This window comes from Pollachius pollachius (genome assembly GCF_949987615.1).
Source record: "Pollachius pollachius genome assembly, chromosome: 6".
Lineage (NCBI taxonomy): Eukaryota > Metazoa > Chordata > Actinopteri > Gadiformes > Gadidae > Pollachius > Pollachius pollachius.
In genome coordinates, this window is record NC_136939.1 from 13,056,357 (window position 1) to 13,079,132 (window position 22,776).

Sequence of the window (22,776 nt, forward strand, 5' to 3'; positions counted from 1 at the left end):
TATTTAATGAGTTTAATTTCATTTCAGGCTTTTTTCATGAGACACTGAGCCACGTTTCTGATTAATGATTATGTGATGTGGAGCTTAACTTTATTGTGATCTTATTTTTGCTTGCAAAATGTTGGCCTTTTCATTTTGATTTACTCTTTAATTAACAGTTCTGCCAATGCAAACCATACAAAAATGTTCTACAGCGTTTCCCCTGGAGTGAGACCTACCAAAACAGCATGTTCTCTTTGTGCTTGTATTGAGGCAGAGCAAGTCTGTTCAAATGTTAGCAAGTCATACATATGAAAAGATCAGTTGGCGATATCTTTTGACCATTAAAGACTATTAGCTGAGCGAGAGGCGCTGACTAAAAGAAAAACTTAATCCACACGGTATACAGAAGCAAGCTTTTCTGGATGTTATTATCTGTGTATGGTGACATAAAAAAAGAAAATGTGCATTGAAAAGAATATAAGCCAACAGTATTGTCTTTGGTGCTGCCATCCATCATAACTACAACATCTGTCTTCCTCAAACATGGCTGTTATATGCTTGTGCATGTTGATGTGTAGTCTAGCCAAGGCATGGCTAATCCTTCTGGTTTCTCTCTCTAACGGTCAGACGTTTGTTTCGTTTTTTTCTTTTTTTAAAGATCTGTCCGTGGAAACCAGCTATGCCCATTCTACCTGTAAATCTACACACACTACAGCAAATAACTTATGCTAGACTAGACTAAACACAGGGAAGATGAAAAGCTTGCTTATTGAGAAGTATTTCTTTAAAGACATGTTTAGGTTCAGTTAAGATTAGTGTATGGCAAAAAAAAAAACGACACCATTACAAATTTGAAACATGACCCGACAATTAAAGGTAGGGCAGGCAATTTGTGTAAAACAGCCAGAGTAACCCAATAAATCCCAACTCTCCCTTCAGGAGCCCCTCCAAAGCCACTCCCTCAACACATGGGAGTAGCTCTCTAGCTTTTGCAATAGGTCTGCCCAGCCTTGTTGAAGACTCCGGCCCAGTGCAATGAGTGCATGAGTGTAGCCGGGTAGGTAGGTAAACAGAGGGGTCGGGGGACCAATTATTTCATTAAAAAACAATCATCAAAAAGGCATAATACAGGCCTGCGACAGCCACAGTTACAGATCTTTTTTGGTCAGAGCATTTGACTTTTTGATTGATGTAGGGATGTAAAGGGAATTTCAACAAATATGAAAAAAAAGTGCTTCTAAAATAAATTGCCTACCCTAGTTTTAGCACCGCAGCAAGTCCATTTTTACTTTGCTCATTGCTAACAGGGACCCTTCACTGCGACTGCTTAGCTTTGGTGTTAAGCAGAATGCTCATGGTGCTAAATGGACCACCTTTTCTTAATTATTTGAATACAATTTCACTTTTGACAGTGACTTTTTTATTTCAGTGTCAGTTTGGTTTTCTTCATAAAACCCTATTGGGCAATGCTGGTAAAAAAAAAAGAGTATATCTGTTATATGACAAAATCTATAGTATAATGGCAACTGCATGGCTCTAATAACTGCTAGCAATAAGAATATTGTTGAATTAAATACAAATTAGGATTAATCATGTATATAATGATGATGTTTTCGCTGAGCCGTATTGTCTTCCAGACTTGAAATGCGTAGGAGTGATTCGTAGGATAAGCAAGCATTCTTTTTAATTTTTTTTTCAATTCAACCGTTAAAAGTAAAAGCAGCAGCATAATTTGCCATAAATTCTCTATTCAGTTTCAATATCAAATGTTTGCCAAATGTCATCATTGAATGTGATGCTTCTAACATAATCACTTGAGTGCTTCAGAGATGGGCATATGTATTTAAGATGTCACGCTCATGGAAAGACCAGATATCAAGAGCACTGTTTGAAAAGGCATGCTTCCATGACAATCCCACGAGTCCATCCAAGCACATTCATGCAAGTTGCACACTCATATACACACAGTACGCGACCAAACCACTTGGGTTTTCTTTTGCCATATGATACCATTCTCTGTAATGTAGCATTGTATATGTACTTGTGCGCCTGTACCTTGTAAGACCTAACCAGAGATTTAAAAAAAAAACGTATTTTGATGTGCATATATGAAATATTTATTTAAATATAATAATGTAATGTATATGTTTGTGTATAGTTCTAGTGATATGAACTCCTGGGTCTTAAACCATGCGGGCAGTGGTTTAGGACAACAACAACAGAAATGTATTCAAGATGGTTATGATCCATAAGAGGCTATGCAAAAGCTGAAAAGTAGAGATGGAATGAAGAGTAAAATACATACAATCTACGAACATGGCTGTGTTCTTTATTGGCTCTGTTGGTGAATCACATCAGATATTCATTTTAACCTAAATATACTATATTTATATTTATATAAATATATATATATATATATATATATATTTATATTTATATAAATATGGGCCGATCAATAGGTTAAGGAAGATATATTAAATTAATTCTAGATTGGCAATTTTGGTGTCAGGACAGACAAAGGGCAAAGTAATACACTGATAGCGTGATACAGATTTTAAATATGAATATGCATGTATAGTTATATTTCATTGTATTTCCGTTCATAAGCCAAAACAATTAAATAAGACGGGAAACACCTACTTAATATTATAGACCACTGCAAGCAGTGTAGAGAGTAACACTCAATTGAGTTGTGCAAAGTCAAACTCCACTGTTTGAACTACATGAGCCCTAGAATGCCACGAGGGGGCGCAGTTGTCGTGCTGCCAAGCGGGTTTTATATCAGCCAGTAAATCTACACAGCCTGCGGCAGTCAACTTTACCATCGTTTATCTGGCGACCATTCTTTGTCTATGGCATTCCCTCTGGAGAGACTTTAACAGCCGCTTTGGTTTCCTTTCCTGCGAAACTTCAATAGGCCAGAGGAACCAAGCGCGAGTAGACGTCTCATTAATATGAGCAACTTGGGACACGGTTAAACCGATAGAGCCAGGAAATGGGCATAGACGTATAGACCATTGCTAACAGCTGTGAGATTGTTGAACACAGTTGTGCACGCAGACCAGAATGGGTTCGGCTGCAGACGCGTTCAGTCGCTCCTGGAGATGTGAAGGGAAAAACTAAATTGGACCGAGCTGCATGGAGTTATAACGGGATTAAAGCGATTTTTTTTTTTTGCAGAGAAGAATCCAAATTGCATTTATAAAACTAAAGCCTACACCGTTTGGGGGGAAATCATGTTCCGTGCGTTCGCTTTACCGATGAAAGCGGAACGCAGTCGGAACAAGGAGCGCTTGGAGGCCAGCTTGGCCGGTCTGTGTGAGCTGGAGCTATTGAAACAGAGGCAGGAATGTCTGGTGTTGAGTGCCCTCTGCCTCGGGGACTCCGGGACTGTCCACGGACGCCCGGCGTGGGGAGACCTCCGGGGGTCGATCCGCTGCGCCGCGGACACGCCAAACGGCGGTGTGTGTGACGACTCCGGGCTCCGACGTCAGCAGTCGGTAAGTGAGCCAATGTCAGTTGCTGTTGTTAATAATAAAGAAGTGTGATGTGTGGCCATCTCCATCATAAGCTGACACGACTCTGTGGAGGGTGGAAGGGCTCAGTTCATTTTTTCTATGGTTTGTACCGTTGCGTTTGCGTGGGTGCCTTGGGTGCACGTCCTGTTTTTTGCAGACTAGGTAAAGCACATAATCCCCATGGCCTGGTGACCCCAGCCAGTGTGTCCAGGAGGACCCGGGCTGGCGCAGCGCACACCGAGCGGCCTCCCTCCACGTGCACACAGCACACCTTACCTTTTAAGGGCAATTGTTGTGTTTTCACAACTCGACCTCCATTTCATTGTCATAACCAAGTGAAATATAGACGATATAAATAACCACTTTGGCGAGGAATGCGCGCGCACTCACTCACTCACACTCACTCACTCACTCACTCACTCACTCATAGACACTTTAATAAAAAGACACATCAGCTACAAAGAGTTTGTAGGAAGAGAAAACTGTTAAGATCTACATCTTCGGAGGGAGATTCGGGATATTGCAGAAGAGATTCGAATGTTGTGCAATGAAAGGCCTATGAACATCTTGTTCACATTTTATACAGAAAATAGTTCAAGACCATAGCAGTGAACAATTCAATTACATTTAATTTCACATGACAATGACTTTCTCACACACACACACACACACACACACACACACACACACAGAAACACACACACACAGAAACACACACACTAACAGACACACAAAACAGATGGGACATCTTGGCAAAGCAAGAAGTTTATATCAACAATTGTGTTTTTCATTAGAATCAAGGAGGCATTAAGGATTCCTGTATGACCACATGGTGTTGCGGTATACAAACACACTCTAGTCTCAAACAACAACAATGGAAAATGAAGCCAGAACGTAAACACACGCACACACACACACAACCACACACACACGACCACACACTTACACACACTTACACACACACACACACACACACACACACACACACCCACACACTCATGCGCAGAATTGATTTGTACGGCTGCCTAAAGATGACATAGGCATGGGCTCCAGCTGCCTTCATGTCTAGCATAAATATATCTCCCCATGTGATGCAAATACCTCTTGGCCAACTGTGCTGCTGCTGACCGGGGAACGAAGGGGAAAAAATGCTTTATTTAATTGAATTTACAGTACAAACAGGGACATGTTTAGCCAGGATTTAGCGAATACATATCGTAGACTCCTTCCCTCTGGTATTTTTGAGCGCCCCTTCGAGACGGCAGGTGATAAAACAAACTAAAAGCACTTTATGAAATAAAGAAGGGTGAAACGTTAGCTGGAAGCTACATATAACCAGCCGCTGTTCTCCAGGCGAATGTGAGCACCCTGGCTAGCATGACAGTGGAGGAATGTGGTCTGACTCATGGACGACAAGTGTGACGGCTGCAGCAACACGGTCTGTTGTGATGGCAAGCTGGAGATCTCCTTAGCACCCCTATGCCTCAATTATACATACACACACACACACACACACACACACACACACACACACACACACACACACACACACACACACACACACACGCACACACACTGCATACACTCAGACACACACACATACGCATAAGCTCAGACACCCACACACACGCTCAGCCATACACAAACAAGCATGCTCAGACACACAAAAACGCATGCACTCAGGCAAACAAATACACACACTGCCTCCATTCTTTAGGTCCTAGGACAGGCATCTCCAAACGGCGGACCGCGGTCCGGGTCCGGACCAAGTGACGGTCCTATCCAGACCCATGGCCAATTTAAAATAATGATATTTCTTTATTTCTTTATTTTTTATGATTTCACTATACAAAGCATTATGTTAATAGACATTTCTTACTGAAATACAAATTGAAAGGCAGAATAGTCCGTAGTACAGCATAAAAACAGCAAAAAGTAATGGTCTTCACAGAGCGAAGATCATGCACTCACCGAAATCCCCCCCTCCCTCCGTCTGTCACGCCATGTGCGTAATAGCGTTACTCAAAAAATTGCCAATCAAATCGTTTGTTTGACGGAAGAGCGATTTGAAATGAGAAAATGGCTTGCTAGAAAATTAGGAAGTCATTCCCCAGAAGTCAGAAGTAAGAGAAAATATCCGAGCTGAGAGGTCTACGCGAGTCTTCACACACTCATTTACAGGCCAGCAATGTGCAAATTAATGCTCACTTAAGATTGCATGGATTTTGGGGCAACATAAAAAAACTGTTGTGTAGGAGTGCTTGAACGCCGCTGCCGAGACGTTACTTGAAGATAAACAAAGGGATGAATTGTGTGGAAAAAATAAAGCAAATCCCAATGTCAGCTGCAACGACAACCAGAAAATCCAAAATGTTATCAGATGATGCACTGTCACAGCTTGATGCGGCTGTTGAGAGTGCCCCATGCATATCCTTAGCCATTGATGAGTCTTCAGATGTAACGGATAATGCCAAGCTTTTGGTTTATGTGCTATTTTTTCATCAAGACAAGAAAGAGATCTGTGAGGACCTGTTGGGTCTAACACCACTTGAGACACACACAAGACGAGAAGATATTTATGAGGCTATAAAGGAGATGTTGTCAAAGAGGGGGATTGATCTAAAAAAAGTAGTCTCAGTCACTACAGATGGGGTACCTGTTTGCTTACTTCAAATGAAGGCCTAATGCTCTTTTTGTGTTTACTTGAAATGCAGGCCTAATGTACCTGTTTTGTTTACTTGAAATGTTAATATGCGTTACTTTGTCTTACTTGTTTTTCAAGGTTAAAAGTAAGCTATTTGGAAATTGAAAATAAATATATCTGAAATTATAAGGAAATATGCCGTATTGATTGTATTTGACAAAAGTAGGCTATTAGGACGTTGTAGGTGAGAGGTTCAGACCTTTCTTGGAAGGAATTTTTAGCAACTGGACCTTGTTGAATTTTAGTTGAAGACCCCTGTCCTAGGAGATAGTAGAGGATTTTATACAGAAGCCATAGTCAATCCATAGCCTTGTCACTCAAGCAGTCACTTGAACTTTGAACCTCGACCTGTGCCCTACCTTGGGAGGGTCGTAGTGGTTGGGCAGCTAGGGTCAACGTGCCAGAAACTGATGAATAAAGCAAAATAAAGAACTGGAAACTGCAGCTTTGTTGTATGCTTTCCTTCGTTAGTTTCACAATGAAAGTCTTCATGGAGACTTGTACAGCGTACAGTAAGAGGTGATGATAGGGATGACTGGTGGTTTCTGACATCAGTGGAAAACCGTCTGCAATGCTCAGTCAACTCTTATCTTGTCTCCTGCTCATGTTTGAGTCAGAGCCCAAAACAATGAGGTCAGGAGTTTGCTGTCTTAAGTCCAGGTCTAACCGTTACTCTGGAAAACACGGGTACTTCGTACAAAAAAACAAACGGGCAGTTTTAGTATTGTCAATTTTGTTACTGTTAACGGTAAATAAATGAATCACATCAGGGTTTCGACCGTATTTCATGACGTAAACATGTTATATGATTCACGGGGTAGATACATGTTATATGATTCACGGACCGCCCAACAATGTGACTCCCGTGGGATTTTGAACTTGTAAAAACAGAAAGATACCGCAGCGTATCTTTCTGTCTCTTCAAGAGCTCTGGCTGCTAGCTTTAGAGGCCACATGGGCACTGTCAACATGCTGGCTGCTGTTGACAAGGTATCAGCAAGAATGCCTGCTACAGCAGTCACTCTGCATCAGAATGCATTCTGGGAGCAGTGGCTCCAAGTTTGAAGTGTAGAAGGGTTCCAAGTTTAAAAATCTCCTAAAGCAGATGCAATTCTCCACTTGTGTCCACTTATCGTTGTAGTAAAAGCCTTGTATTCAATATCTTTGATGTGTTCCCTTAGAGACATTGTTACACTAGTACATATTATAAAACTAGGTCATATTATAAAACATCATTCGCAGATATGTTTATATCATTCTCTACAAACAATTGGAACAATGGCCTGTGGGGGTCACTGCAATACTCAGCAGAAGTATTTGTTTTAAGAACAATAGTAAATTCTCTACATCTTGTGTTCTGCCGACAGATGTGCAAAAACAGCCCTCTTGAATGTAGTGAACAGTAACCTCTTTTGATGGGCTTGTCGCTCATGTCTAGGTCACAGTTGGCTGAAAAGCCTCACCTCAAACCTTCCAACCTTTCCAAAACCTACTGCAGTCTTTCAAAAGCCTAATTATAGGTTTCACCGTTTTGAGGTCCAAACATGCAATTGGACGGTTTGAATTAACAGCACTAACAACAAGCTGTCTCTCTGATGGCTACTGTCTCCAATGGGCCACGCGTTGATGCAGCTGTGTTAGTAGTGTGTGTGTGTGTGTGTGTGTGTGTGTGTGTCTGTGTGTGTGTGTGTGTGTGTGTGCGTGTGCGCGCGCGCGCGTGCGTGCGTGCGTTCGAATCAGCAGGATGACTTGGCTGATATCAGCCTATTGATTCTGCTGTTGTGTCAATCACGTCCACCTCCTTATCTTGCGGAACATCGTTGACACGTCATTGGCCTACACAGTGAGAATGAAATGAAAATGGATGTCATTGCTAAGCCTTTGTGGTGGTTTAACGAAGGCTGCATGCTCAGACCATCAGAGTTTGCCTGTTTTTTTATTCTTGTATCTCTGATGGAAAGCGCCCTTATATAACCAGTGTTAGCACTATCACTCACTCACTCACTCACTCACTCACTCACTCACTCACTCACTCACTCACTCACTCACTCACCCTCTCTCTCCTCTCTTTGCCTCTCTGCCTCTCTCTCTCCCTCGCTCTCTCTCTCTTTCTTATCCCCCTCAGTGTTTGTATGTGTGTGTATATACACTTATTTGTTAATGTTCATAGTGCATCAGATAAAAAGAGGAACAAAGGAAAACATCAAGAGAAGGACAGGAGACCAAGTCTGTGGCCCTTGGCACCGAGGTAGATAGTGGACGAGAGTGTGCGAGACAAAGACAACCAGACAGAGAGGGAGAGAGAGAGAGGATGACCATGTTTATTCATTCCCTGATCCCGGGCTGCTGACAGCAATGTGACAGTGGACAACAGCTGGGGAAGCGGCCCTGAGCCTCTGATGTGTACCTCCCTCCCACCCCCATCCCAGCTCCCACCACCCCCTGCCCCCATCCTGTCTCCATCCTCCCTCAAAGTGACCAGGGAGTCTCGGGCCATTAATAAAAGGACGATTTTTAGGAATCGCAGGCTAATATTTCCTTTGAATGAGTCCGCCTTCGACTTGAGAAGCAAAGTGTACAACATTGTTTTTGACCATTTAGACACAAACAACTAGCAATCACATATCCGATCTAAAAAAACGGTTGTTCTACCTTGCATTACATACGTACACTACACACGCAAGCCCTACTTTTTTGTTAAATTTGGTTTTACAACCAGCTGTGGTTGCTTAACTCACTAACAAACGGCACCACTGTCAATGTTTGTGTAAAGGTTGTTGGGGGGGAGAGGGGTGTGTGTGTGTGTGTGTGTGTGTGTGTGTGTGTGTGTGTGTGTGTGTGTGTGTGTGTGTGTGTGTGTGTGTGTGTGTGTGTGTGTGTGTGTGTGTGTGTGTGTGTGTGTGTGTGTGCTTTAAGGCTCCCCACAATTCCAGTGGATCTCAAACCCAGAACCGCCGCGTGATTATGAAAAATAGCCTTTTTGGATTTGAAATCAAGCAGAAGTTCCATAATCCTGGGATGTGGTTGCACCAGCGGCAATTTTTAAAAGAACATCAAGTTTTTAAAGATTCCCGGCGCCTACATGAGCAATTACCAACTTTAATGGTGCCTGGGATGTTGTGAAATGCTCGCCACATGGGTCGCCACGCCTCACAAGCTGGTGGATAGATTCTGGCTAGCGCTAATACATTTGACAGTCCCATACCGATCCAAAGTCCTCAAACAAGACCAGCAGACCTTCTGCTGTTTATCCAAGACCATGGAGGGAAGAACTAGTAGCAGTCCAAAATCTAAGCATTCATGGGATCAAGTTCGAATGTACTGTGTAACCACAGGATGGAATAATAAGCATAGACATGTTGCCATTGCTAAAGGTACAGCAATTGTTATACTGCCATATATTTTTATTGCAAAGTTCTTTTTTTTGTTTTATTGCCTCAGATACCATTCAGTCAATTACTTGTTCACATTAATATGGCAATCTCCGTTTTCTTTTGACCAACAGGCTTACTGAACAATTTCATTTTAATATATTTAACCGTCGGATAACTGTCGGATGACATACTATATGTTGCAGGTATACAACCAATACAACAAACAGCATACAACCCCTGAGAAGGGCAGAGTGTAAACCATTGCGAGCTATCCTGACACTGTTTTACCTTGAGTCTCTTCATCGTAATACTGTTGTGTCTGTTCCTCAGCCTCCTGCCGCCTCCCAGGCTCTCTGTCTGAAGCCGTCGGTCTGTCCTTTATTTTTAATCCCTCTGTCTCGGCAGGAGGCCTTCGTTCTCCCGCCAGGCTGAGACTTAGACGCTGAGAACGTTTTCCTATATGCCAGTTTGCAGGCAGCCATCTTGCTATCTAAACACACTGAAGTAAGGAGTAGTTTGGATAACAAGGATAAGGGAAAGGCTTCATGTATTATGGATTGATGAATTTGAATATTTACTCATGAGTAAGTATTTGAATGTCAAGTGGTTTGAATGATTTTGACAGAGTCCGGACAGCTAAGGAAATCATTTGACAATGTTCATATCCTGCACTGTTTTAGTTTGTGTGTGTGTGTATAATCAAAGTGTGGATGACTGTAAAAACAAGCGTATCCCGGGGCCATACAAAAGCAGAGGCCGGAACAACAGCATGGAGCTAAATAAAACCCACAAAAGAAATCCTGGGTGGATGGGTGGGGTCAGGGGGTGACCCGAAAAAAACAGTTGCTGGTTGTTAATACTCCAGATATTCCTGGATCCTAATCTCCAACCTTGACCCATGTCAACGCCCCGGGATCCAGTGTCCGGTGCCTTCTTGATTCGGACTCATCCGAGTTGTCTCAACAACTTCACTCTCCTCGAGTATTTCCCTGAACAGGGGGGCCCACGCAACAGCTGGCCCCCCCCACCCCCCCCCCCCGAGTCCTTAGCCAGGCGAGGAAGAAACCCGAGCCCAGACCCAGCGGATCTGAGGATCGGCGGCGCAACGTCGTCCCAGAGCAACATCCATCACGGGGCGTCGCTCGGAACTCGGAAAGGGAATACGCTTCAAACGCTTAGACTATGGGACGTTCCATGAAGACTGTCTGGGAGTGTCCGAAAAACATTTTGATGGAGGCCCACTGGTTTTCCTTGCGGTTCTCCGTGAACTGCTACTTATTCAGTTCAGCTCTGGAGAGGAGAGTGTGGAGGTGTATAAATAGTGCTACAGCACTGAATTCGTTAGCCATTAGCCCTGTGTACATAGATTAAAATAGTATAACAATTGAGTGGGCCTCGGTGTTTGGCTGTATGTTGTCGGTGCTCACTTGACTTGTCGCCAGCCGTTCTCTTCAGGGAATGTTCTGGAATGACAAGCGGACAGGGGAATTATACAAGAATTCTGCCAGCAAATTCCAGGAGCACCTTGGTTGTATACTAGATTCCTACAGACACACACACACACACACACACACACCCCGTCTTGGGTGGGGGATTTTGTATTTATATACAGACACTGTGCATGCTATAAGTGGATGCACACAGCAGCAGTAGGATCAGCTAATGCAATCAACCCGCAGCCACTGTGGGGCCTGTCGTGTCAGAGCTTTACCTTTGGGAGAAGCCGAGTAAATACTGCCCTTCCAGGTTTCCTACACTGGCTGCAGAAGCAATACCCAGCTTACTGACACTGTGTGGGTGTGTTGGTGTGGATAGAGAGATTGGCTTCAGACTTGATTTTTTGTGACGTAAGAAGCAGTGTGGCGACCAGGTCCAATCATTGATGACGGGAGCACAGATCTTCATGGGACTTTCCGCTGCTCTCCTGCTTTTCCCATGATTCACTCCATTAACTCATTCTCCTGTTCCACTCATTTATTTCCACCCTGTATCCCTGTCTCCCACCATCTCTCGCTCTCTGTGTAATCCTGCATCCATTCTTTTCATGGTGGCTCCTTATCATGTTGCCACAGCAGTAGCAGCAGGTAGACCTTATTGGCCAGCCTTTTGTTCCAGGTGTATTATCAGTACACAGACAGACAGACAGACAGACAGACAGACAGACAGACAGACAGACAGACAGACAGACACATATACACACAGACACAGCCTTTGCTTGAAACACTGGTCCCCATTCGTGCAGACACAAATGACTATACACACAAAAATATTCCTCCTTAATGGCAATGTAACCCTGTTTATTTTGGACTGCCTTTGTTGTATTGCTCCTTAGAGGGATACAACTGAGGTCAAAACACAGAGCATTGCACTTGAACTTCCCAACCCCGCCTCTCCACTGTCCTCCTATTCCCTTCTCTCTCTGTGTGGGTAATGACTTGTGACAAAATGGTCGGCCATCAGTGGCCAAAAATCTGCTGATCTCCCTTGACCAAATTTTGGGTAATTGAAGATCAGTGTCCCTGCATAATTACACCCAATGGCGGATGACATAGAAAATTGATTTACGTTTTTGGTTTAGTTCTACAGTTGTGTGAGGGTCAGGGCGGGGGGAGTTGAGCTGAAGGGACGAGGCATTCTGAGTCAGGTTACTTTAATTTCAAGGCTTTTGTGTCAAGCTAAGATCATCATCCACCATCGACTGTCAAAAAGTGTGTGTGTGTGTGTGTGTGTGTGTGTGTGTGTGTGTGTGTGTGTGTGTGTGTGTGTCTAGGGGCAGACAAGTAACCATTGAGCCAGTGTGGTCTAACCTAAGTAGCTCCTAAAGCTACACACTGGCCCATTCATTCACTGCATGCCTGACATTAACACTGCTTAATGCTGCACATGAATGCACGCATACACACACACTGCCACAGAAAAATACACACTGGTCTGCACCCACACACAAGCATGCACATACTTTCAGCCAAGCACCCCCAGACATAAACAGAAAGACCTAAACACACGCGCGCGCACACACACGCACACACAAACACACACACACACACACACACACACACACACAAATATGCACGCACACACACATGCACACAAATTAGCTCTGAGCCAGCTTCACACGGCACTCGGGTAAAGACTACAACACAATAAAAAAAGCTCAGTCCATAAAAAGACAGCATGGTTCAAATTGAGTCAAAAATAGTCCCTGTTGTTAGCGGTGCACTAGGAGGCGGCAAAAGGTTTTCAGCCTACGCTTCATATTCGCTGGCGTTAATAGCGAATACAGCCACGTTGGAATGTGAGAGAAAAGGGAGCCTAATCGTTTTTCCTTTCTTTCTTTTCTTGATCTAAAAGTTACCCGTGCAAAAAACTTAAAGAGCGGGAGCTTTTCTTCTCTTAAGCAGATTTAATTAAAGAGAGCAGGAGCCTTGCTTGGTTTTATTTTTCATTTTTTTGAAATCACAGTCAGTGATCACTGTTTTGCATTCGATCAGCGTTGTCATGGTGTTTCCTCTACCTTCTAAATAAATCATCTGAAAGTCATAGATGGCGCAATGTTTTGTCTTAGCAGGCTAGTGTATGTTCATTTCGGTTCACTTTCTAATAATATACCACGCCTCAAAACCAAATATGCATTTTCCACAAGTTCAGTGTGTTCAACCTCGTATTAGCTAAATACATGTTTGTTATCATTGGTGGTTTTAGCATACATCTCAACATAAATCTTAAGGCCTCAGAACATAAAATGTGGCCTTGTCTATATGATGGTATTTGCAGAAACGTAACCAGAAGTGGAAAACTCTGGTCTTCAGAAACAGTATTTGTTGAAGAACCCAGACTCCACTCACGAACGCATTAACTTTTATTACACCACTCTTGAAATTCAGACTTTAACTATTCGGTGTTAAATGCAAACCTTGTTACACTTTGCTGTTTTTTTCCTTTCCTTTCCCTTTTCTTACTTTCCCTTTATTGGCTTTGTTCACATGACATCACATCTCGTTTTCATGTTATTAGATTCTATTGAAAATTCCCTTCTTTGCAGAGCAGCCAATCACAACCAACCAGAGTCGTTTTGACCACTCATGCTGGCAGACAACAAAAGAGAGATTGATTTTGAGTCATAAATTAGCTCCACCCGAAGCAAAACAACTGCGAGGGTTGACACGACACAAACGGCAGCGTGGGCCACTTGGTGATGAAGGGCTGGTGTCTTCTAACGCAGTTTGTCCCCACTCACCCACCATGAACACAAACTGAGCCGAGGCTTAAACTACACCAGTGTAGTAGAGCGACATGTGCACACGCACACTGCACAACGGCGTCCCACTGTATATTGAGCACAGGGTGGATCAGGGCATGGGTGTCATTAGGTGTTAATTTGTGTGTCTCTTCCTCTCACATGTCTTGTCTTATGATACCTATGCTGCTTACAGTGGAAGCGCTTTCTAGAAAACACCCTCCCCCTGGAGTTCAGTACCATGTGTGTATCCCTGGGCAGCCGTACAGACGTTTACCCGGTTGCCAAGGGGTTGAGGGGGGGTCACCCTGTTTCTTTACCTCTTTCAGTTCATCCGCATTGTCGCGAGAGAGGCACACAACAACAGACGATGCTTTCATTTAAGCTGTATACTCCGGATAAATAAACAGTGTGTTATTGGTTTTTGCGTGCGGCGCACCAAAGCCCGGAGCTAATGCAGAACAGATTGAATTTGTGCGCAGATATGCGGAAACCGATACAGGAAATGATCCGAACCAGCCCACCGGTCTGGTGCTGGAAGATTAGTGCACACACACACACACACACACACACACACACACACACACACACACACACACACACACACACACACACACACACACACACACACACACACACACACACACTGTTTAGTTTTGAAGAGAAGCAGAGAGCAGGGGTCTTCAGACTCATGCTGTAGACCACCTTGTAATGATATACTATGTAATCATATGACATGTGTGACGTATGTTCTGGGTACTTCTGTAGCTGTGCTGATAAAGTACAGCCCTTAACCAAAAGTGATTGTAAGCTGCATAAACAATATGTCCAATGGCTGTATTTAAAATTATAGATGGTTTGGCTTCCTATGAGGGTTATTTTTTGCATACAGTTTCCATCTCTATTTATGTAAAGGGATTACTTTTCCAGAGAATGGGGCAAAGTTATTTAGATTCAACTCCCATTTTGCTTAATTTTTAATCACATATTATACAACATTGGTTTTACAGCAGATTTAAGCCCTCCTAAATGTTTTTAATGATTTATGCATGTTTTGGTGACCTCCTGTTGGTAGGGCAGGGCAGTGATAGGCACATTGTAACACCCTGTTGTGAGAGACGGGCAAATCCCTTGCAGACCCAGTGCTGCTGTGGTGTGCACTTTGCGTGGGACCATCTAAAACCTCGTCATTGTCATGCTCCGCCGTGAGGAATGTTGTGTGTCACACGTTGGGCTAAGACTCATTCTCCCTGAAGCAGAGATGTATAGATGGCAGTCATTGTTAAGTTACATACAGGGAGTCTGGGATTCATAATAAAAACTCTTGATTTAAACGTGTGCTGAAACAGCCCGGTGTGATCTGTAACATTTAAGCTCCTCTCTTGAAATCACTCACCTGAACGTTTACATTGCTGTCCGGCTCTCCTCCGATGGTTGCTTTTCGATTTCGGGGATTAAACTGGCAATTCAATAATTGTATTAAAACCATTTTTTACATTAAAGAGGATGGAACCTTTAACTCCTAAAGTTCTTCAATATGCTAAAGATGATTCTATTTTAATAATCATATAGCTAGTGTTTAAAAAACCTCTATCAAATGATTTAGGTTTCTTTTCAAGTTTATACCAGAAATTCAATTCTGCCAATTCACCAGCACTATTCCTAGATCATTCAAAATGGTGAAAGGGGCAGCGAGAAACATTGAACCAGTCAGTCTGAATCATCCTTCTTTTAAAAGCAAATCTGCCCCCTCATACGCCTTGTGTTGTTTTGCTCATCATCGAACAATGTTCCACCTCCTGTAGTCTCTGTGGCCTATTATGGTCTGTTGTCGATGTGTGGACAGCTTAACCAGCTCTACGCTTAATGGTGTGTGTGTGTGTGTGTGTGTGTGTGTGTGTGTGTGTGTGTGTGTGTGTGTGTGTGTGTGTGTGTGTGTGTGTGTGTGTGTGTGTGTGTGTGTGTGTGTGTGTGTGTTCAGGGCGAACGTAGTGTTATTGTTCTAGTGTTTTGTTAATGAGCGCTTGTGGTCTTAGTCCTGTGTGGCTGTGATGGTTGTGTTTGTCAGTCAGTCTTTCCTCTACTCTGGCAGGGAATGTAAATAAATGTTGTATGAACATTGTCAGTTTTCAAGCAAGCCATTTAAGCTATTTGGTGTGTTATTTCTGCGGATTATACATGCATGCATGTATGTGCCCTGCGCTAGTGAGCATGCATGTATACCATCCATGGCAAAGTTAACCAAATCAAGGCTATCAGTCCAAAATAAATGGATTAGATTTTAAGATAAGTTTCATAACTGTTACGTTCAAAGAAATTTTAGCAATGTCACAATGACAAAAATCACAGACAATAATATGGGGTCTAATTATATATGACACTGATAATTTTTTTGCTGATCTTCTTTCCAACGCGATCATTATGCTATCATATCATCTCATAAACTGACTTGTGAACTTTTGTTTTTTTCTCGTGTTCCTGATTCAACACTTTGTGCTGACGACGCTGTATTTTTTGAAACCTGTTATGTATCACATTACTGACTGTACTCCATTACCCTTCTTCTCAGCCTCACGTCTGAATGTGAAGGATCACGATGAACAATAATACGATATTCCTCCTCCCTGTGCCGTGCGTTGCAGGGCAGTCTCCAGTGCACCCCCTGGGGAATCATGGCCTCCCTGGAGGAGCAGGTGGCGGAGCTGGGCATCAACAGAGCCGACGCCAGGCCAGCCGACTACCCCACTGCCGCCTACCCTGCGGACTGTCCCCGTAGCCCCGGTAACCGTCTCTCCCCGTCTCTCTGTCTCTGGCTTGCATGTCCCTGAAGGTCCCATCAGATAAAACGTTGCTGTTGTTTTCTGTTTTTTTTTTTTTTTATTATTTCCTGTTGTCGGTACAACACTTTTGAGACTAAAGTTTAGAAATGTTCCTCAATTCAGACATTTCATGAATGTTTTATTAAATATATATTCACTCTTGATTGAGATTCATGATTGATTCATTAGAATGTATTTAGCGACATATTGGAATATGCATAATGCTGTATATTTTTTGAGCTACATGTATAATATGCTGCATTAGTCAGGGTTTTAAAGGTGCTTGGGTACAAAATAGTTTTTCCTTTATGATTGCAGGGAAACGTCATCTTATCACCCATAATTTTCACTTCTCCCATCGAACAGTGTGATACGAGCCAGGTTAAACTGAGCGAGTGCATAATTGGTAGTTGTTGTAGAAGGTAGTTGTCTCTTTTATTAATACATCTGTGTTCTCCAGTCCTTGGAATAAAGGAGTCATAGTCATCCTACGTGCCCTAGTTTTACTCAGATGCATCTCCTGACTCACAGCATGAACCCGGTGATCTCTCTCTCTTTCTCTCTGTCACTCTCTCTCTCTCTATCACGCTCTCGCTCTCGCTGTCTCTCGCTCTCTCTCGCTCTCTCTCGCTCTCTCTGTGTCTCTCTCTCTCTCTCTTGCTCTCGCTCTCTCTGTGTCTCTCTCGCGCTCTGTGTGTGTGTCTCTCTCTCTGTCTCTCTGTGTGTCTCTTTCTCTCTGTCTCTGTCTCTGTCACTGTCTCTGTCTCTCTCTTTCTCTTTCTCTGCGTTATAGATTTGGGGCCTGTTGTGTTTTTAAGGGTGGTATGGTATGTAGTTTATTTGCCTGGCGGAGCAGATTCAGACGGACAGATCCATTAGACATCAAGTCGAAGGCATGTCCTCAATTAGCTCTAGTTCAGCGGTAACAATGGGCCCATAGCGCAAATACTTTAGATTGTGAGATTGTAGAGGCCTCCTTCTGAACTCGGAAGACCTATGTTAGCTCATCTTAAAAGTATTTTTTTTTCCAGACAATGTTTAAACACTATCTTTCCCTCAAATGATAACACATTCTCAATGAAGGTCCATCATTTGTGGCAAATATAAAGGAGAAAGACATACTTCACTTCTTTGGAAAGAAAGGAAGATAGAAGAAAAACCACAAATTGATAATCTTCTTTAAGATTCCACTTTCATGGTACCATACCTCTAGTATAACCTTTCCAATCGTTCACTGAAGGGAGTATGCAGAATGTATTTCTGGAGGTGTTTATTATTTTGATGCGTTCTTTTAAATCGATCCCCCTTTTCTCTAAACTCTGTCTTTCTTTGCTCCTCTCTTTCGCTTTCGCTCTCGCTTTCTCTCCTGCTCTCTCTCTCTCTCTCTCTCTCTCATGTGTTTACATGAAGGATGGCAGAAGCTGAGTAGTCAAGCTTTTCTTGCGTTATACTAGAAACTCACTCATATCAAAAGTTATTCTTATATTTTGCTTTTTTTTATTTTAACTGTGAAAAGTAATTCTGAGTGTGTATTCCATTTTCATGACAGTGTTAACCTTTCCACAAAAGTGGATGCCTCTGGCTCTGATAATGAGATGATTATTTCTCGGTAATGACCAATCAACATGTCAGCACCTACAAGCTGACAGCTGACTAACGATGTTGTTTAAAAAGTAAAAGAGGCACAGTTCTGGGAACTTGTTCCTTCTTAACTTCATCAAAAACAGGCCTAAATAACAGAAATAAGTGACTTCTTAGTGATTGTGCTGACATGCCCGCAACATCACACTAAATATAAACACAGCACACAGTTAGTGAGCCGAAGAGTGAAAATGAGTTGCTGTTAAAATGCCCCCATAAATATAGTGTTTTTATTTAATGGGTAAAACACACATCTGGTACTACACAGTGATGCAAAGTTTATACCTGTGCAATTTGTCTGGCAGATTGGGGCATACTCATTTTCTACTGCATTAAGGTATAAGCCTTGACTAGCAGTTTCGTCAACGTTTTTACAGAGTTGCTGTAGGTTTTCCACCGTGATCTATTTTTTTGCTCATCTAGCCAAACTAATCTGAACCATCGTGCATCTGTTTACCCACGAAAGATGCTGGATGAGGGACAGGAAAGGAGCAGGAGTCTTAATTTTTTCCCAATATGAAGTATTTACTTAATAAAATGGTGAATAGAATTGGATTACATTTTGAAGAATTTAGTCTGCAGAATCCATGTAAAGGTGTGTTTGTTTTGCTACATTGCACTGCACACACGTTGAAAGCATTTTGGTAATATTTTGACGCAAACAGCTTTTTTTTTCCCACTTTGCATAAATGCCCATTGACAGTTGCAACGCTGCAAAAGTGGTTCTGGGTCAACATTGAAATGGCTCCGCAACTCTCAACTATTTGATGTTCACTTCATCCGCAATACCCTCCAATATAACTGAATTAAGTGCCATGTCTGTATTGCTACTGTTATAAAAAAATAGTATTTGATCATTTATATCACAATTAAGTTTAATCTATGGAATGTAATAATTATAGAAAAGTATATATTGTCAATTCATGATAGATTCATTCTCATATACATATTCCTTGTGTTTCTCAGAGGAGCCCCTGCCGCCGGGTCGAGGTGGAGCTCCAGAGGCCGGGCTCCTTCAGCCCTTCTCCGCCGCCTGCTCCAACGCCACCATGGATCTGGTCTTTCCTAGAAGACCCGCGGAGACGGAGCAAACATGGCTGCTGGAGGCTCCCAAAGCTGAAGACATCACAGACCGCATGGACGAGATGGATAACGGGGAACGCACAGAGGAGGACTGCGGGGAAGCCCAACGGATGGAGACGTATATATCCGGACTCGTCCAACGCAGGGCCGTGGTCGCGCGCCCATCAAAGCCCCGCACAAACGCGCCCCATGACCCCCGGGCTATCACCGTGGTGAGGCAGAGCAGCCTGTGCCGTAAAGAGGACCAACATCCGGGGATGCAGGGAACCATCCAAAGTCACATGCCAGGGCTCCCTTCTTCCCCCCAAAGCCCAGAGGGACAATCTCCGCAGGCTTGCCGTGGCATGGATCTGGAGTGCCATCAAGAGGCGGCGTTTACAGACGACTCCCCACACCCGTACCACCACCAGATGCAGCCTAGCACCCAACATCACACCAGCTTCTACCCCAGAAACAGGCAGCATGCCCCGGGGAACACGCCCCGCTCCGCCTCGATGGACTACCAACCCTGCAGAGGGCCCGGTCAAGCCCAGTCCAGCCCCACCAACGGGGAAGCGGACGCCATGCCCAAGCACTTCAGCGGCTACCCCTCCCCTCCGCAGCCGGCCCACTCCTCTCCAGCCGACGAGCAGCTGGTGAACGCCGAGTACATCCCGGCCCAGCCCTGTCGAACGTCGACCCAGGCGTCTTCCCATCACCACCCCAATCCCCTGAAAAACTGGACGAGTGACGGTCACCCAGAGCAGCAGCAGCTCCCTGTAGCTCATCAGACTCAGCACTCGAGGGCCAGAGCGGGCCCCAGGAAAGGCCGCCAGACTGACGACAAAAGCGGGGCGACCAGGAAGCAGGGGAAGAAGGCCTGCCGCTCCCAGTCGGAGAACAGCCTGCAGCGGGTTCCAGAGCGCAAGTACAACACGGTGGAGCGGGACGGCAGCGGCGGCGGCGGCGGCGGCGGCGGCGGCGGCAGCGGCGGCGGGGGCGGCAGCGGGAGCGGCAGCGGGAAGGGAAGCCGCGGCAGCCAGTCCAAGGGAAGGAAGTCCCACCAGGGGAGCGGTGGTTACCGGCGTTGGCGGTCCACCCTTGAGCTCAGTCAGGACGAGGCGGAGCAGGTCCCCGCACAGCCCGCGGCCCCCCAGCACGCCTCGGCGTCCAGCCAGAGGGACCCCTGTGGAAAGCGCTCGCGTAAATCCCGTCCGACGCACAGCTCGTATGCGCACGCTCACCCCAACCCAAACCCCAACCCCAACCCCAACCACCACCACCACCACCACCACCACCACAATCACCAAAACGCCATCCACCACCACCCGCTGGTGGAGTACCAGGCGGGGAGGGACCAGGCCCCGCCGTGCCGACCCAACGAGGGTTACTCTCACCCGGGACACGGGGAGTCAGAGTCCAGCACCAGCGAGGCGGACTCCCCGGACTCCAGCTCCCTGTCCAGTGACTCGGACGAGAGCGGCGGGCTGGTATGGCCCCAGCAGCTCCCCCCTCAGCTCTCGCTCCCGTCTCCCCCGTCGGTCCCCAGCGGAGCCCCCCTGCAGCCCAAGGCCTTTGTCAAGATAAAGGCCTCGCACGCCTTGAAAAAGAAGATTTTGCGCTTCCGCACTGGTTCGCTCAAAGTCATGACCACTGTTTGAAGCAAGACTTGATTATATGGGGTGATGTGATGAGTGGGTTGTTCAAGCCCATATCAGGTTTGTATGTTTTTAAGTAGCCGTCGCTCAAGATAGAATGGGAGAATTGTGTGTTAACATAAAAAACTGATACGGTACGACAGTGTTCTTAAGAGAACTAGTATCAAAGCCTGTCAAATCAAGAAGATGATCTTGGATCCATCCTGGATAGTAATGGAAAACAAATGTGTCCAACACCTGTAACGGCACTAGGGCATGTGCTAGCTCAAACATAAATAATTGATTAATGGACATAAGACCCTCTTTAAATGGTAGGACACTAGTAAGATCATCTATATTGTCACTGTCTCAAACCCTGATCAACTTTCACCAACTAGTCAAAAGGACAAATCAAAATGACATGAATTCCCTTCAGACAATCAACTATATCATGGGACTTTTTCCTAACTTTTGCTTTCTGCAATTGCAATTCTGCATAGTTCACAACAAGTGTGTATTTATGTGTGGGGATGTGGTGTGTGGGTTTGGTCTGCATGTGGGGAAAGGCTGTCACCAAAAATGGAGTGAAACATAAGTTTGCCTAAATGCCTGTGATTGATCACTGCAGCCATATCTTGGAAGTGTTTTCCTTGTAGCCTCTATAGGACAAGGAAAGACACGTTGGTGCAGAGTTGAATATATCTAAATCCTTTTTGTTTTCAGAATTTTGCAGCCATCGTTTGCTGGAAAATGCTGCTTTGTCTTCTTGGATATTTCATCAAAAAGTCAAAAGTACAATCAAAGGCTAATTTGTTCAAACTAAGTGTTTTTGGATATCCAAATTTGCCAAATGATAATAATAATGATAATAATAACTTTATTTATATAGCACTTTTTCATTAGATGTTTATAAGTGCTTCACATGAAAATGGAAATGATTCACAATAAATATGAGAGGAAATTAGTTATTCAAACATTACTCAAAAATTATTAAAGATTCATGTAAGTACAAGCATTAATCAAACAAAATAAATTAATGAAAAGTACAAATAGGCCAGAAAGGAGCACAATTAGGTTACTATTCATGGGGGGAAAACATCTAGCTTCCAGCAATCATGTCCGGTTTTACCTTGCCGTCTTTATTTTACACAAGAGAAGGTTGTATCAGGCAGTTTATTTCAGTAAAGCGTCAAAAGCCAAGCTAATAAGGTGGACAAATCCTTTTTAAACTCCTATTGACCTACTGGTCTGGTTTGTTTGTCAAGGGTGCATTGAAATAAAGGAGTATTTCTTCGTCTGCGGAGATCTAAGTCAAAGTCTTTTGGTTAGAAGTAGATGCCCTCTTTCAATAAAATGTGAAGTATTGCTGAAAAAATAATTATAAAAATAATTTAGAGGAGTGAGCTCTGTACAGCTTAAATACAAGGTACTGTAACATATTACATTAACAAAGATTTTGTGAAGTTATGTATAAAACGAAGTCTGTAAAATAATTAATATGCAGTTTTTTTATGTAGTGGTGAATGCAGAAATGCACGCTAGTGAGACTGAAGTCACTCGCAAGAGTGACAAAGGTTCTAATGCTCAGTTTCCACGGCCACGGTATATACCGTTTTTTGAGATATAACACCATTTTTGCTTTTGTCATGCTGCTTTGATCTTAGTAACATGTGTGGCCTACCAGGATTTTGCTATTCCAAAGAATGTACGTAATTTTACGTTTGTCACTTTAAGTAATCGACAGTATTATCTTTTAAGGTGCACTAGCCCACTATTACTATTAGCTTATCTTTTGTACTACG

The 22,776-nt window shown here is 43.8% G+C and overlaps 1 protein-coding gene across 1 annotated transcript; it reads left to right on the forward strand.

Moving 5' to 3' along the window:
• The first annotated feature begins 2,948 nt into the window (after positions 1-2,948).
• LOC307076897 (uncharacterized protein) lies at positions 2,949-22,776 on the forward strand. Its single transcript, XM_079738119.1, has 3 exons — positions 2,949-3,482; positions 16,458-16,596; positions 19,242-22,776. The coding sequence occupies exons 1-3, from the start codon at positions 3,219-3,221 to the stop codon at positions 20,996-20,998; spliced, it is 2,160 nt and encodes a 719-aa protein (XP_079594245.1). The 5' UTR covers positions 2,949-3,218; the 3' UTR covers positions 20,999-22,776.